The 13422-nt window shown below is 42.2% G+C and overlaps 1 protein-coding gene across 1 annotated transcript in view; it reads right to left on the bottom strand.

Moving 5' to 3' along the window:
- The window catches only part of LOC311599342 (large ribosomal subunit protein uL1-like), a 68166-nt gene extending 67152 nt beyond the window's left edge, over nucleotides 1–1014 (bottom strand). Inside the window, 3 exon segments of the mRNA XM_084785170.1 lie at nucleotides 560–854; nucleotides 858–860; nucleotides 862–1014. Of these exon segments, the coding sequence (XP_084641296.1) occupies nucleotides 579–854; nucleotides 858–860; nucleotides 862–996 (414 nt within the window). The 5' untranslated portion in view covers nucleotides 997–1014 and the 3' untranslated portion in view covers nucleotides 560–578.
- Nucleotides 1015–13422: the final 12408 nt, after the last annotated feature.

Here is a 13422-nt window from a genome sequence, read left to right as displayed (position 1 = left end):
CATAGGGGAGGGGAGTAAGGGGAAAATGGGAGGGAGGGAGGAATGGGGGGATACAAGGGATGAGATAACAATTTAGATGTAATATGAATAAATTAATAAAATATATTTAAAAACAAAAAAGAAATGCTCAACATCCTTAGTTATCAGAGAAATGCAAATTAAAACAACTCTGAGATTCCATCTTACACCCATCAGAATGGCTAAGATCAAAAACTCAAGTGACACCACATGCTGGCAAGGATGTGGAGAAAGGAGAACACTCCTTCATTGCTGGTGAGAGTGCAAATTTGTACAACCACTTTAGAAATCAATCTGGTGCTTTCTCAGAAAACTGGAAATAGGAGTACCTCAAAGCTCAGCTTTTCCACTCCTTGGAATACACTCAGAAGACACTCCACCACACAAGGTCATATGCTCAACCATGTTCATAGCAGCCTTATTCATAATAGTCACAACCTGAAAACAACCTAAATGTCCTTCAATTGAAGAATGGATAAAGAAACTATGGTACATTTATGCTATGGAATACTACTCAACTATTTTGGGGGTGGAGTAGCACTAAGATTTATTGGAGTGTCCTAGTACAGATGCTGGGGCTTGCCCATGGTTCTCTTAATGTACAAAGCCCGGACATTTTGCCAGGTCTTCTTGAGCAAAGACACCAAGAAATTGACAGCCAGGTGGATGTTGTAGACCAGCTCATCATCAGTCGTCTTCACGTGGCCAACAGCAACAGCCAGACACAGCACCTTCTTCATCTGGAACTTGATGATGGATTTCACCTCATCAACTTTGGCCACCATGTTTCCATTGTGTGTCAGCAGGGAAAGGAACTTGCTAGCCTTGTTTAGGCCTTAGCCCCCCCAGGATCCATGGCATCTGCTTGATCAGAGACTCTGAGGCCAAAAAGACACCATACTTGGCCAGTTTCTTTACCAACTTCTTCTTCTTGTTCAGTTTCTTCAGCGCCTCAAAGACCATGTAGGGGATGTCCATGGCCTTGGCCTCATCACAGTGCTGGTCCCCCAGGACACACACAGAGAATTTGGGGCAAGGAGTGGACTTGAGCCTGACGGTGCCTGAGAAGTGTTTGTCCTTCTGAAGGTCATAGTTCTTCAGGCTAATCTACAAGTCCACCACCTCTAGAAACTTGCATTTGCAAATGGTTCCAGTGCAGGACTTGCTGCAGCACCTCCTACAGAGTGTCACAGGAGACTTTGCTGCTAATGGCTGTTCCAGTGGCAAGAACCAGAAAAAGAGCTACTCAACTATTAAAAACAAGGAAATCCTGAAATTTATGGACAAATGGATGGAACTACAAATGATCATCCTGAGTGAGTTAACCCAGACCCAGAGAGACTCACATGGTATATACTCACTTATAATTGGACATTAGCCCAAAAGAGATGTCCAATGGAAGTCTTCACTTACCAGGAGATCAAGATAGATGTGGAGACTTCATATTGGGACTCTAAGTGAGGGAAATATGGGAGAATTGGGAAATAGAAGGATCCAGAGGGTCATAAAAACCCACAAGAAAAACATCTGTTGGGTGGATCTGAACCTAGGGGGTCTGCTCAACCTACTGCACCAATGAAGGACAATACATGCAGTAAACATTCAATCCCTACTCAGATCTAGCCAATGGTCAGGACATTCTCCACAGTTGCGGGAGAGTGGGGACTGACTCTGACATGAACTCTGGTGTCCCATATTTGACCACTTCCCCTTGGTGGGGAGGCCTGGTGGCACACAGAGAAAGGATAAGCAGGCTACCAGGAAGAGACTTGATAGGCTGTGACCTTATGGTGGGGAAAAAGGTCCACTTCAGTCACAGACCTAGGAGAGGGGAAAATGGTCAAAGAAGGAGCAAGGGAGGAATGGAAAGATAAAAGCGAGGGGAGAACAATAGATATGTAATCTGAATAGATTAATAAAATAAATTTTAATGGGTTTTTCTACAAGTTTTCAAACTTAAAAGCAACTTACTGATGTGACTGTTGCATGCATTCAGTTTCATTAGAAATGGACTTTTTCCCTAAGGAATTATATCTTAGAGTGCACAGCTTTTGCCAACCAACGCAGTTGTATAAGTTCTAAGTAAGTGACTGTGCTTAGTGAAATCAAAGTTTCTTACAGTTTTATAGGTGAAACAAGCTTAGATTTGGTGTGTTTGTTTAGTGGATTCAGTTTTCCTTCAAAACAGTTTCTTTGCTTTAAGACAGATGCATTAGATTGTGTTTCCTTCTGAAAGAAACATGTTTTTACAAGTACTGTGCTTCCAGAAATGAGAGTTTCTACAAGTTTTCAAACAAATAAAGAAACTTACTGATGTGAAAGTTGCATGTGTTCACTTTCATTAAATTTAGGGTTTTCCCCTAAAGAATGATGTCTTAAAATGCACAGCTTTTCCAACTAACGCAGTTGAACAAGCTCTAACTAAGTGACTATGCTAGTGAAATCAAAGTTTCTTCAACATTTAAGAAAAACAACCCTATATTTAGTGAGAGAAACTTACACATGTATCTTAGTATGTTCAATTTTCCTTAGAAACAGTTATTTGCTTTAAAAAATATATGTTACAGTGTGTTTCTTCCTGAAACAAACACATATGTACAAGGACTGTGCATTCAAAAGTTAGTGTTTCTACAAGTTTTCAAAATAAAAAACAACTTATTGACTTCATTGCTGATGTCTTCACCGTTGTTAGAAACGGAAACTATACCCTAACCCTAACACAGATGCTAACCCTAACCCTAACCCTAACCCTAACCCTAACCCTAACCCTAACCCTAACCCTAACCCTAACCTGGACTCTAACCTTAACCCTTACCAAAACACTAACCCTAACCCTAACCCTAACAAGAACTGTGCTTTCAAGAAATGAGTATTTCTACAAGTTTTCAAACTAAAAAGCAACTTACTAACATGAATGTTGCCTATGTTCACTTTTGTTAGAAATGACACCTAACAATAACCCTAACCCTTACCCTGACTCTATCCCTAACCCTAACACTAAAGTAACCCTAATCATGATGCTGAACCTAACACTAACCCTAACCGTTACTCGGACCCTTACCCTGACCCTAACCCTAAACAAAACCTGACCCTGACTCTAACCCAAACCCTAACCCTAACCCTAAATCTAATACCGAAACTGACCCTGTCCCTAACCCTAGCCCTGACCCTGACCATAACTACAACCATAACCCTAAGAAGAATTATGCTTTCAGAAATGAGTGTTTCTACGAGTTTTTAAACTAAAGCAGCAATTTACTAATGTGTGTGCTACGTCTGTTCACTCTTGTTAGAAATGAGTTTCCCCCCTAAGGAATGATGTCTTAGAGTGCACAGCTTTTGCCAACCAATGCAGTTGTACAGGTTGTGAGTAAGTGACAGCTATTAGTGAAATCATTGTTTCTCACACTTTCCTCAGAGAACTAATCTTAGATTTAGTGAGAGAAGCTTACACATATGTTTGTTTAGTGTATTCAGTTTTCCTTAGAAATGGTTTCTTGGGCCGGATGTGGTGGCACACGCCTTTAATCCCAGAACTTAGGAGGCAGAGGCTGATGAATCACTGTGAGTTCTGAGGCCAGCCTGGTCTACAAAATGAGTCCAGTACAGCCAAAGCTACACAGAGAAACCCTGACTTGAAAAACCAAAAAAAAAAAAGAAAAGAAAAGAAAGAAGTGATTTCTTTGCTGTAAGACAGATGTGTTACATTGTGTTTCTTTCTGAAAGAAAAACTTTTGTACAAGTACTGTGCTTTCAGAAATGAGTGTTTCTACAAGTTTTGAAACTAAAGAAGCAACTTACTGATGTAAGTGTTGCATGTGTTCACTTTCCTTAGGAATGCTTTTTCCCCCCTAAGGAATGATGTCTTAGAAACAGTTATTTGCTTTAAGAAAGATGCGTTACAGTGTGTTTCTTCCTGAAACAAATGCACTTGTACAAGGACTATGCTTTCAAAAATTATTGCTTCTACCATTTTCAAACTTAGAAGCAACTTACTTGAATATTGCATGTGTTCAATTTCATTAGAAATGAAACCTAATCCTAATCCTACCCCTAACACAGACCCCAACCCAGACCATAACGATAAATCTAACGCTGACCCTGACCCTAACCCTAACCTAACTCTAACCCTAACAAGAACTGTGCTTTCAAGAAATGAGTGTTTCTTCAAGTTCACAAACTTAAAAGCAACTTACTGACATGAGTGTTGTATGTGTTCAGTTTCATTAGAAATGGATTTTTTTTCCTAAGTAATGATGTCTTAGAGTGCACAGCTTTTGCCAACCAACACAGTTGTACAAGTTTCGAGTAAGTGACTATGCTTAGTGAAATCAAAGTTTCTCACAGTTTTCTAAGCAAAACAAGCTTGTTTTTAGTGAGAGAAGCTTACATATGTGTTTGTTTAGTGTATTCGATTTTCCTTAGAAACAGTTATTTGCTTTAAGAAAGATGTGTCACAGTGTGTTTCTTCCTGAAACAAACACATTTGTACAAGTACTGTGCTTTCAAAAATGAGTGTTTCTACAAGTTTTCAAACTAAAAAGCAAGGTACTTATATAAGTGTTGCATGTGTTCTCTTTAGTTAGAGATGAAACCTAACGCTAACCCTAACATGGAACCTAACCCTGACTATAACCCTAACACTAACCCTGAACCTGACCATAACCCTAACAAGAATTGTGCTTTCAATAGTTAGTGTTTTTACAATTTTCAAAATAAAAAACAACTTACTAATGTGAGTGTTCCGTAGGTTCACTTTCATTAGAAACCAAACCTAACCCTAACCCTAACCCTAACCCTAACCCTAACCCTAACCCTAATGCTAACACTGACCCTAGCTCTAACCCCAACCCTAACCTTAACCGTGACCCTGACACTAGCCCTAACTCTAACCTGGACCCTGACACTAACTCTAACCCCAACCCTAACCCTAACCCTGACTCTAACAAGTAGTATACTTTCATAAATGAATGTTTCTACAAGTTTTCAAACTAAAAAAGCAACTTACTAACATGAGTGTTGCATGTGCTCACTTTCATCAGAAACGGGTTTTCCCCCCTAAGGAATGATGTCTTAGAGCGCAAAGCTTTTGCCAATTAATGCAGTTGGCCCAGGTTCAACTCCCAGCACTCATATAGTGGCTCACAACTATCCTTCACTCCAGTTTCTAGGTATCCAGTGCCCTCTTCTGGTCTCTACGGGAACCAGAAATGTACAGGTTACACAGACATACATGCAGACAAAATACATATATACATAAAAATAAAAAGTTAAAATAAGTTTAAATAATAATCTATAATTAATTATTGTCATTACAACCTTCAATACAAAATATGTCTCTCCAGTTTATTCTGGAGCCACACATGAGTGACCATGGCCCAGGAACACGAACTCAGGTCACCCCAAAGAAAATGTTCCAACATGAAAATAGATCCATGAAGTTTTTTATAGTTATCAAAGAAGGAAATCATAAATCACATCATTTTCCAAATACATTGGTGGAAACATCAGTTAAGTGATTACAGCCACATGAGACAGTCTGTGCTGTTAGTCTCTGATGCCATCTAGTGTCATTCTTAATTGGTGGGTTGGTGGAAGCTGGTGGTACTAAGCTAAGTTATTCCAAAAGATCTCACCTGCTAATGACAAGGCATGAAGGTCAGCCACAGAGGTGGGTAACGAATGGATGTCGAGGGGACTAAGGATACCTCAGGATAATTTGCCTGTGGACTCTTGACTTTCCAAACCTCCACAGTCATGCAATCAGCCAGGCAGCCTTGTACAATCTTTGCTCTTTTTATTTTAATCAGTTTTGAATGAAAGTAGTATATAATATCACTCTATTCTTCTCAACTGTTTGTTCGATCTGTTTGTGAGGTTAGGCTTTCTATCCCAGGACTTTTTTGTAGTCTTTGTCCAGCAATCGCCTAGTGATGACCCCCTTGCCAGAGTGAGTGCCACAAGGAGTCCCATTAGCCTCTTCTCACTGCCCAAATATAGGTGACATAGTTCCTCCTGAAAACCTGAGTCAATCCACTGACCACTGTAAATGTCCCTATACAACCTGAACCCCACCAACCTGTCAGATGGGCCTGGAAGAAACATTACACTTCTTTCTTAGGTCTGTGGAAGGAGAGGAAGACATGATCTTCCTCCTACTATGACAAGGTACCTTTAAATAAATGCCTTTTATGGTTCCTGCTTTGATCAGTTATTGAGGGATGGGACTACATTCTGGCAGCTGTCATTCCAGTGCAGGCTGCAAAAGAGCCCTTGTTCAATCTTTAATATAGGTGTAACTTTTCCTGGAAACTTTAGTTGACACATATAAATAATTATAAAATAATGAATGCTGGACACAACTTTATTAGAATGTGGAATAAAAGGCCACTCCTAAAAGCAGATAATTATAAAATCAAACAGTCACAGAGGCTGTGCAAACACCTCTCCAATTCCAAAGGTTCCTGCCTCTGACATCACTTTCTAGGGAGGGACATGGGTCTCACTATGCACCCCAAGCTGGCCTTGAACTCATAAATCTCCAAGTTCTGTCTCCTGAATGTTGGGATTATAGGCATTTCCACCACACCCAAATGAAATGCTTTAGTCTACATGGCAGTTGAGCTCCAGTCAAATGAACTATGCTGTTAAGTGGTGTGAAAATCCCTTATATACAAAGGTGCTCAGTTTTAGGCTCATGAGCATCCCCCTGTGTGGATTTCTGAGGACACACCCCAAAACTAGATGGAATGAAGGATATTGTTCATTGTGCAGGATTGTCACAGTCATTGCAAGACTACTTAGCAACTCTAAGTGGCAGGGATGTCTTCTGGTCATTATGACAAACTCAAAACTTTCTGGGTGGGACAGTGCTGGTCCTAGTAGGAACACTTAGAGTAAAGTCCATGATAAAAATGTGAAATTCAAAGGAGATGGCAGAGTTGGGAGGGGAGTGAGTATGATCAAAATTATATACACACATGAAGTAGTCAAAATATAAAAACAAAAAATGGGGAATTAAGCTCAAACCTAGGGCTTCGGATTGGCGAAGATTCTGATTTGTTTCTTACCTTTTTCACTTTCTGTGAGACCCTAAGCAAATTATCTAATGTACATGAGCCTTGGTGTTCTCAGTTACAAGAATGGCTCTGCATTTAGTGATGACAGCAGCAGTTGTTTTGTCTCACCATACCGGTGGCAAGCTGCAGGGCAACAGCCTCCATCGTCACACTCCATCACTCAGCTCCCAGGTTCTGTGCCCTCCTGCCCTGCCTTATGTTGGCTGAGATTTGCAGACTTAACCAGTTAGTTACTCCTGCACATGGCTTTTTAAGCCCCCATGGCCTGTTGGTAGATACACTCAATAACAGAGAGCATAGAAGACAGTCACGTGAACTATAGTGGAAGTTTTTGTTTCTTTAAAAACCCAGTTATGTATGTTTTTGTTTTAATCAGAAAAGTGGGATATGGGGCTGCTTTTAGTTTGTCCACAACTGATAATAGCCTTATGTGGCTCAGAAAGGGAGCCCAGAAAACAGGAAAACACTCCAAGAAAGGACATGGGGAGGGAAGGATGGAGGGAGGGAGAAGGCCTCAAGGAGGCTTTGAGGGACAATCCAAGAAGGAATAAGGCTGCTGGGCCGATAGATATCCTAACAACTGAGATTGACATTTCCCCCCAAAGAACCCAATGGCTCTAACAATCCAGAAGCAGTAAAGAGCACTCCACCCTGTCTCCTCACTAACCTTTTTCTCTCCTACCTGGGTGGGTAGGGGGGTGGCATTGGAAGGGAAGTAGAGACATAAGGAATCCCAAATAAAATAGAAAAAATTTAAAAGGCACTAAAGTAAACTATCAGAAAAGAAATGACAAATGTGTATCTATTACCTCAGTAAAAAACCTACTCCATCAAGGTCTGGGAAAACAACTAAGTGGTACAGCACTTACTGGACATTCATAAGGTCATGGGTTCAATTCCCAGCATTAGAAGGAAAAATTAGTCCTTAAGGCCTTATCTACTGAAAACACAAACCACAATACACTATCTGTTGCTGTACAAGGTCCCAGTGTAGTTACCATCATGACTAAAATCCTTGTAAGCAACTTTACACTGGACCCCAAGTGCAGATCTTAACAGCATGTGCAGTTCTGTGGCTTGTGCTAACTGCCTACTTGGAAAGCAGAAACCAAGTGAATGGGAGTAAGATTAAGACCACAGGTTGGGGATGTGGTTCAGTGGTAGAGCCCTTGCCTGGTGAGTGTAAAGGCCTGGGTTTCAGTCCCCTGTACTGAAAATAAAACATTGTTACTGGAGCTGACAGGGTACAGATGATAAACACATCACCACAAAAGCTAGTTTTTAAGAATTAGAAATATGGAATGTACACAAATATAAACTTAGCATGAATTGTTCAAACCAATGGATAAAGGAACCAAAACATATTATTACAACTAATTCAAATGAGACTGATTCACAAAGATCTCTCTCTCTCTCTCTCTCTCTCTCTCTCTCTCTCTCTCTCTCTCTCTCTCTCTCTCCCTCCCTCCCTCCCTCCCTCCCTCCCTCTCTCTCTCTCACCCCCTCTCCCCCCTTTTCTCTCCTCCCCCCTCTATCCCACCCTCTCCCCCTCTCCTTGAAATACTTGACATTTAACTCAAGGTCTTGAGCAGATATAAAGTGTTTTTTAAAAGAAGGTGTCTTATGCAACCCAAACTAGTTTCCAACTTCCTGTGTAGCCAAGACTGGCCTTGACCTCCTCACACTCGCATCTCCAAATTTTTAGGATTATGGGTGTGTCCTGGCTTGGACACAGTGCCAATCATTTTCAAAAGTTATCTAAATTGCTAGAAAGAAGAAAGCATTTATATTGATTTTGGTTTTTCACAATTTAACTCTGTGTGTGTGTGTGCGTGCGTGCGTGCGAGCGCGCATGGGCGCACACAAGCATGTGTGTTTTCCGAGATAGGGTTTTTCTATGTAGCCTTGGCTGTACTGGAACAATTTAACTATTTTTGGTTGTTTGTTTGGAAATATGAGTTTCATTGTGTAGCCCAGGCTGTCCTGGAAATCACTGGGTGGCCTAAGCTAGCCTTCTGGCTGGTAGGATTACAGGAGTGAGCCAACTATGTCTGGCTCTGCAGTTTCACACTCATCTCTATAGATTATGTAACAGTCTGTCTTAGTTTGGCTGATTATTGCTGTGACGAAACACCATGACCAAAGCAAGTCAGGGAGGAAGAGTTTATTCAACTTACCCTTCCATACCACTCTTCATCACTGAAGGAAGGCAGGACAGGAACACAAGCAGGGCAGGAATCCAGAAGCAGGAACTGATGCAGAGGCCATGGAGGGGTGCCGCTTACTGGCTTGCTCCTTCTGGCTTGCTCTGCCTGCTTTCTTATAGAACCCGGGACTGCCAGCCTAGGGATGGCACCACCCACAATGGGTTGGGCCCTTTCCCATCAATTACTAAGAAAATGCCCTACAACTGAGTCTTCTGGAGGCATCTTCTTAAATGAAGTTTTCTCCTTTCAGATAACTCTAGCTTGTGTCAAGTTGATATAAATATAGTCAACTCACAGTCTATATGTTTCCTCCAGCTGCTGTAGCCAATTACCACAAATTTAACACAATTTTAGCCAGGTCTGGTGGCTAACACCTGTAACCCTGGCCCTTCGGTGCTGAAGAAGGAAGATTTCACATTTCAGCCAGACTAGGCTTGTCTGCAAGCCAAACAGTTGGGAGCTCCATCCTTATGTTTTCAATTTGTGTAAGAACCTGTTTGTGGATCAGTGAGATGGCTCATCAGGTAGCGGTAGCTGCATATAGGCCTGACAACCTGAGTGCAATCCTTGAACGCAGGAAGAATGGAGAGTAGTCCTCTGATGTCCACATAGGTGCCATGACATGAACCCCCTACATACACACACACACACACACACACACACACACACACACACACACCACAAATAAGCATTTACTTATTTACGTATGTGTGCTTGCATGGGTTTATAAACCATGTGTGCAGATGCCAGAGGGGCCAGAGGCATTGGATTCCTGGAACTGGAATTACAGGTAATTTCTAGTCACTTTATGTGGGTGCTAAAAACCAACCCGGGGGTCCCCTGCAAGATTAGTAAACACTCTTAAACATTGAGCCATCTCTCCAGCCCTAAATAAATATTTTTTTAAAGAACTTATTTGTACTGAAAGGAAGAGAGGAGGGAGTAGAAGCTGAGTGGTGGCAATGTAGAGATCAATCAACACCATTTTGTGTTCAGGGCCTCAGCACCTTACTTGCCCCGCCCCCCAGCCCAGAGTTTCTAGGGAGAGGCACAAACACACAGCTAGCAACTGTTCCTAGGAGCTTGCATCCGGGACCAACCAATCAGAGCTACAGGTCACAGTGACCAGAACAATCAAAAAGTTCCCTCCTGCAGTCTGGCCCTGGTCTCTTTGCTTAGCCCTGGTCACGCAGCCAATCAGCTTAAAGGTCACCCTGTTAGCCAATCAAGTTTGTAATAATCACTTTTGCTGAAGTCTGCTTCTGTAAAGGGTATAAAAATACACAGCTTTTGCTGCTCAGGGTCTCTCATTCTCAAAGGCAGGTAGACCCCATCATGACAAATCAATAAAAGCCTCTTGTGTTTGCATCGATCTTGGACTCTGTCTCTCATTGGGGCTTCCAGGAAAAGATTCTCCCAACATGACTCTTACAGCAGCAGGTAGGCACACTTTTAATCCCAGCACTCGGGGGGGGGGGGGGGGAGGGGGTAGGTAGAGGCAGGCGGATCTCTATGAGTTCAAGACCAGTTTGGTCTACAGAAAGAGTTCCAAAACAGCCAGGACTACACACAGGGAAACCCTATTTCAGAAAAACAATAACAACAACAAAGAACTTATTTGTTTAAAGATTAAAAACAAAAGCCAAATTTATCATCTTACAACCTTTTTAATATCTTAGAGTATTAATTAACTTCCATCAGGAGTGAGTAGTCAAAACAGGGTTACTTGACTAAAACTCTTGTGTGGCCAATCTATGTTCCTTCTCAAGATGCTAGGAAAGAATCTATTTCTTTGCTGATTTCCCACCATCTTCAGGCTGTTTGCAGTTTGTAGCTCATAACTGCATCCCTTCCTGTCACTAAAGCCACTAATGGCAGCCTTAGTCCTTCTGGTTCCTCATGATTTCACTGGTGTCCCCTGGATAATTGAGAGCAGTCTAGTGTCCCCAACTCAAGCTCCACTAACAGTTCAGAATACTATATGATCAGATGTTTCGCTGGAAACCATGACATAGCAATCTATAATTCACTGGGGGGACACAGAATTATCTCCTCTGCCCTATTCCTAGTCTTAGTTTCCTGATGAGGAAAAGGCTCATAAAATGGCTCATTGCTGGGAGCTAGAGAGATAGCTCAGCCACTAATAATGCAAAGGACCCAAGTTCAGTTCCTGGCACCTGGCATCCACAGGCATCTGCGCTCTCTCTCTCTCTCTCTCTCTCTCTCTCTCTCTCTCTCTCTCTCTCTCTCTCTCTCTCTGTCTCTCTCTCTCTCTCTATCTATCTCTATCTCTATCTCTATCTCTATCTCTATCTCTATCTCTATCTCTCTCTCTCCCTTTAAAAAGTAAAAGAAGACAGGTCTGGAGAGATGGCTTAGTGGTTAAGGGCACTGATTGCTCCTCTAGAAGAACCAGGTTCAAATCCCAGCACCCACATGGCAGCTCACAACTCTCTAACTCCAAGATCTGCCATTCTCATGTAGACTTACATGCAGGCAAAACACCAATGCACATAAAAATAAAGGTAAATAAATGTTTTTTAAATTTTTGATTAAAAGAAGGTTGATTATTCAAAACATTAGATCAAGTGACCTGGGCCATGGACCCTGTGAACAACACAATGTTAGCCAGGGAGCAGCTCCCCTGTAATAGGGTCTGGTCACTTTGTCCCTAACCAGCCACTCATTGTTTCCTTTGGCCTCCGGAGGCATTTATGTTTTCTTTCCTAGTTACTGATTGACCGAATTCTATTCCTGCCACCCTAGAAATTTAAAACAGAGCAGAAATGTCTGCTCCATAAACTGGGACATGGAAGGAGACAGCACAAGGAAGGCACACCAAAAACGCAGAGCAAGCAACCCTTAACCACGTTGTAGTTCTGTGTAGACTTCATTTGACATTGTCCCCAGGGAGGGCAAGAGCTAAGACAGTAGAGTATAAATGTCTCTCCCTGGCACCGCCCTCTTGCTCAGCACACCACTTCTTTGCACTAAAGCCAAAGCCTAAGGCACTTGCTAGGCAATCCCTTCACCTGAGCTACATATCCAACCGTTTCTTTCTTTCTTTCTTTCTTTCTTTCTTTCTTTCTTTCTTTCTTTCTTTCTTTCCTTCTTTCTTTTTGCTATTGTTGTTGTTCTGTTTGGTTTTGTTTTTTGAGACAGGGTTTCTCTGTGTAGCTTTGGCTGTCCTGGACTTGCTTTGCAGACCAGGCTCGCCTAGAACTCACATCAATCCACCTGCCTCTGCCTCCCAAATGCTGGGATTTCAGACAGGTTCTCACTAAATTGCTCAGACCTTCTGTGTACTTTGTGGCCTAAGATGGCCTTAAACTTTCAATCCTCCTGCCTTAGCCTCCAAAGTAATTAGGACTACAGGTTTATCTATACAATTGGCTTACACACACACACACACACACACACACACACACACACACACACACACACCACTTGACTTTCATGGGATAAGGGAAATAGCATAGTTTCCTCCACAGTAGCTTCATACTATTAAGTAGAAGCCTGCAGTGAAACAGAAGTCACTGGACACTCCTTTTGCATGTGTGCATACATATGTGTGAATGTGTGTTCACATATATGTAGGCATACATGTGTGTGCATGCCACATGCTCATGTATGTGCACATGGAGACAAAGTCACAAACTGCTTTCCATTTTGTTTTCTGAGGTCTCTCACCCAACCTGGAACTCCCAGATTTGGGCCAGTTTAGCAAATCATCCTGCTCTGGGGATCTCCATCTCTCACTCCTGAAAGCCAGGATTACAGGGGACAACCACACTTGCCAAGGGGTGTGATTGTAGGGGTCTGAATTCTGGTCTGCACACTTGCCCACTGAGCTATCTCCCCAGACCATTCTTTCCTTTCTCCCCCTCTACCTCCTTTCCCCTCCCTCCCTCCCTATTTTTCTCCCTATCCCCTGACCCCTCTCTTCCTCTCTTCCCTCCTTCTCTGTTTTTGACAGGCTCTCACTATACCACCATGGCTAGCCTGGAAGTTTCCATAAACTAGACCGGGATGACATCAAACTCACGAAGATCCACCTGCTCCGTCCTCTGAGTGCTGAGATTAAAAACATGGCCCACCATGTCTTATTAATGAAGATT

This window comes from Acomys minous, assembly GCF_964271855.1.
Source record: "Acomys minous genome assembly, chromosome: 6".
Taxonomy (NCBI): Eukaryota; Metazoa; Chordata; class Mammalia; order Rodentia; family Muridae; genus Acomys; species Acomys minous.
The sequence above is the reverse complement of the archived record's forward strand: the minus strand, read 5'-3'. Positions and strand labels throughout refer to the sequence as shown.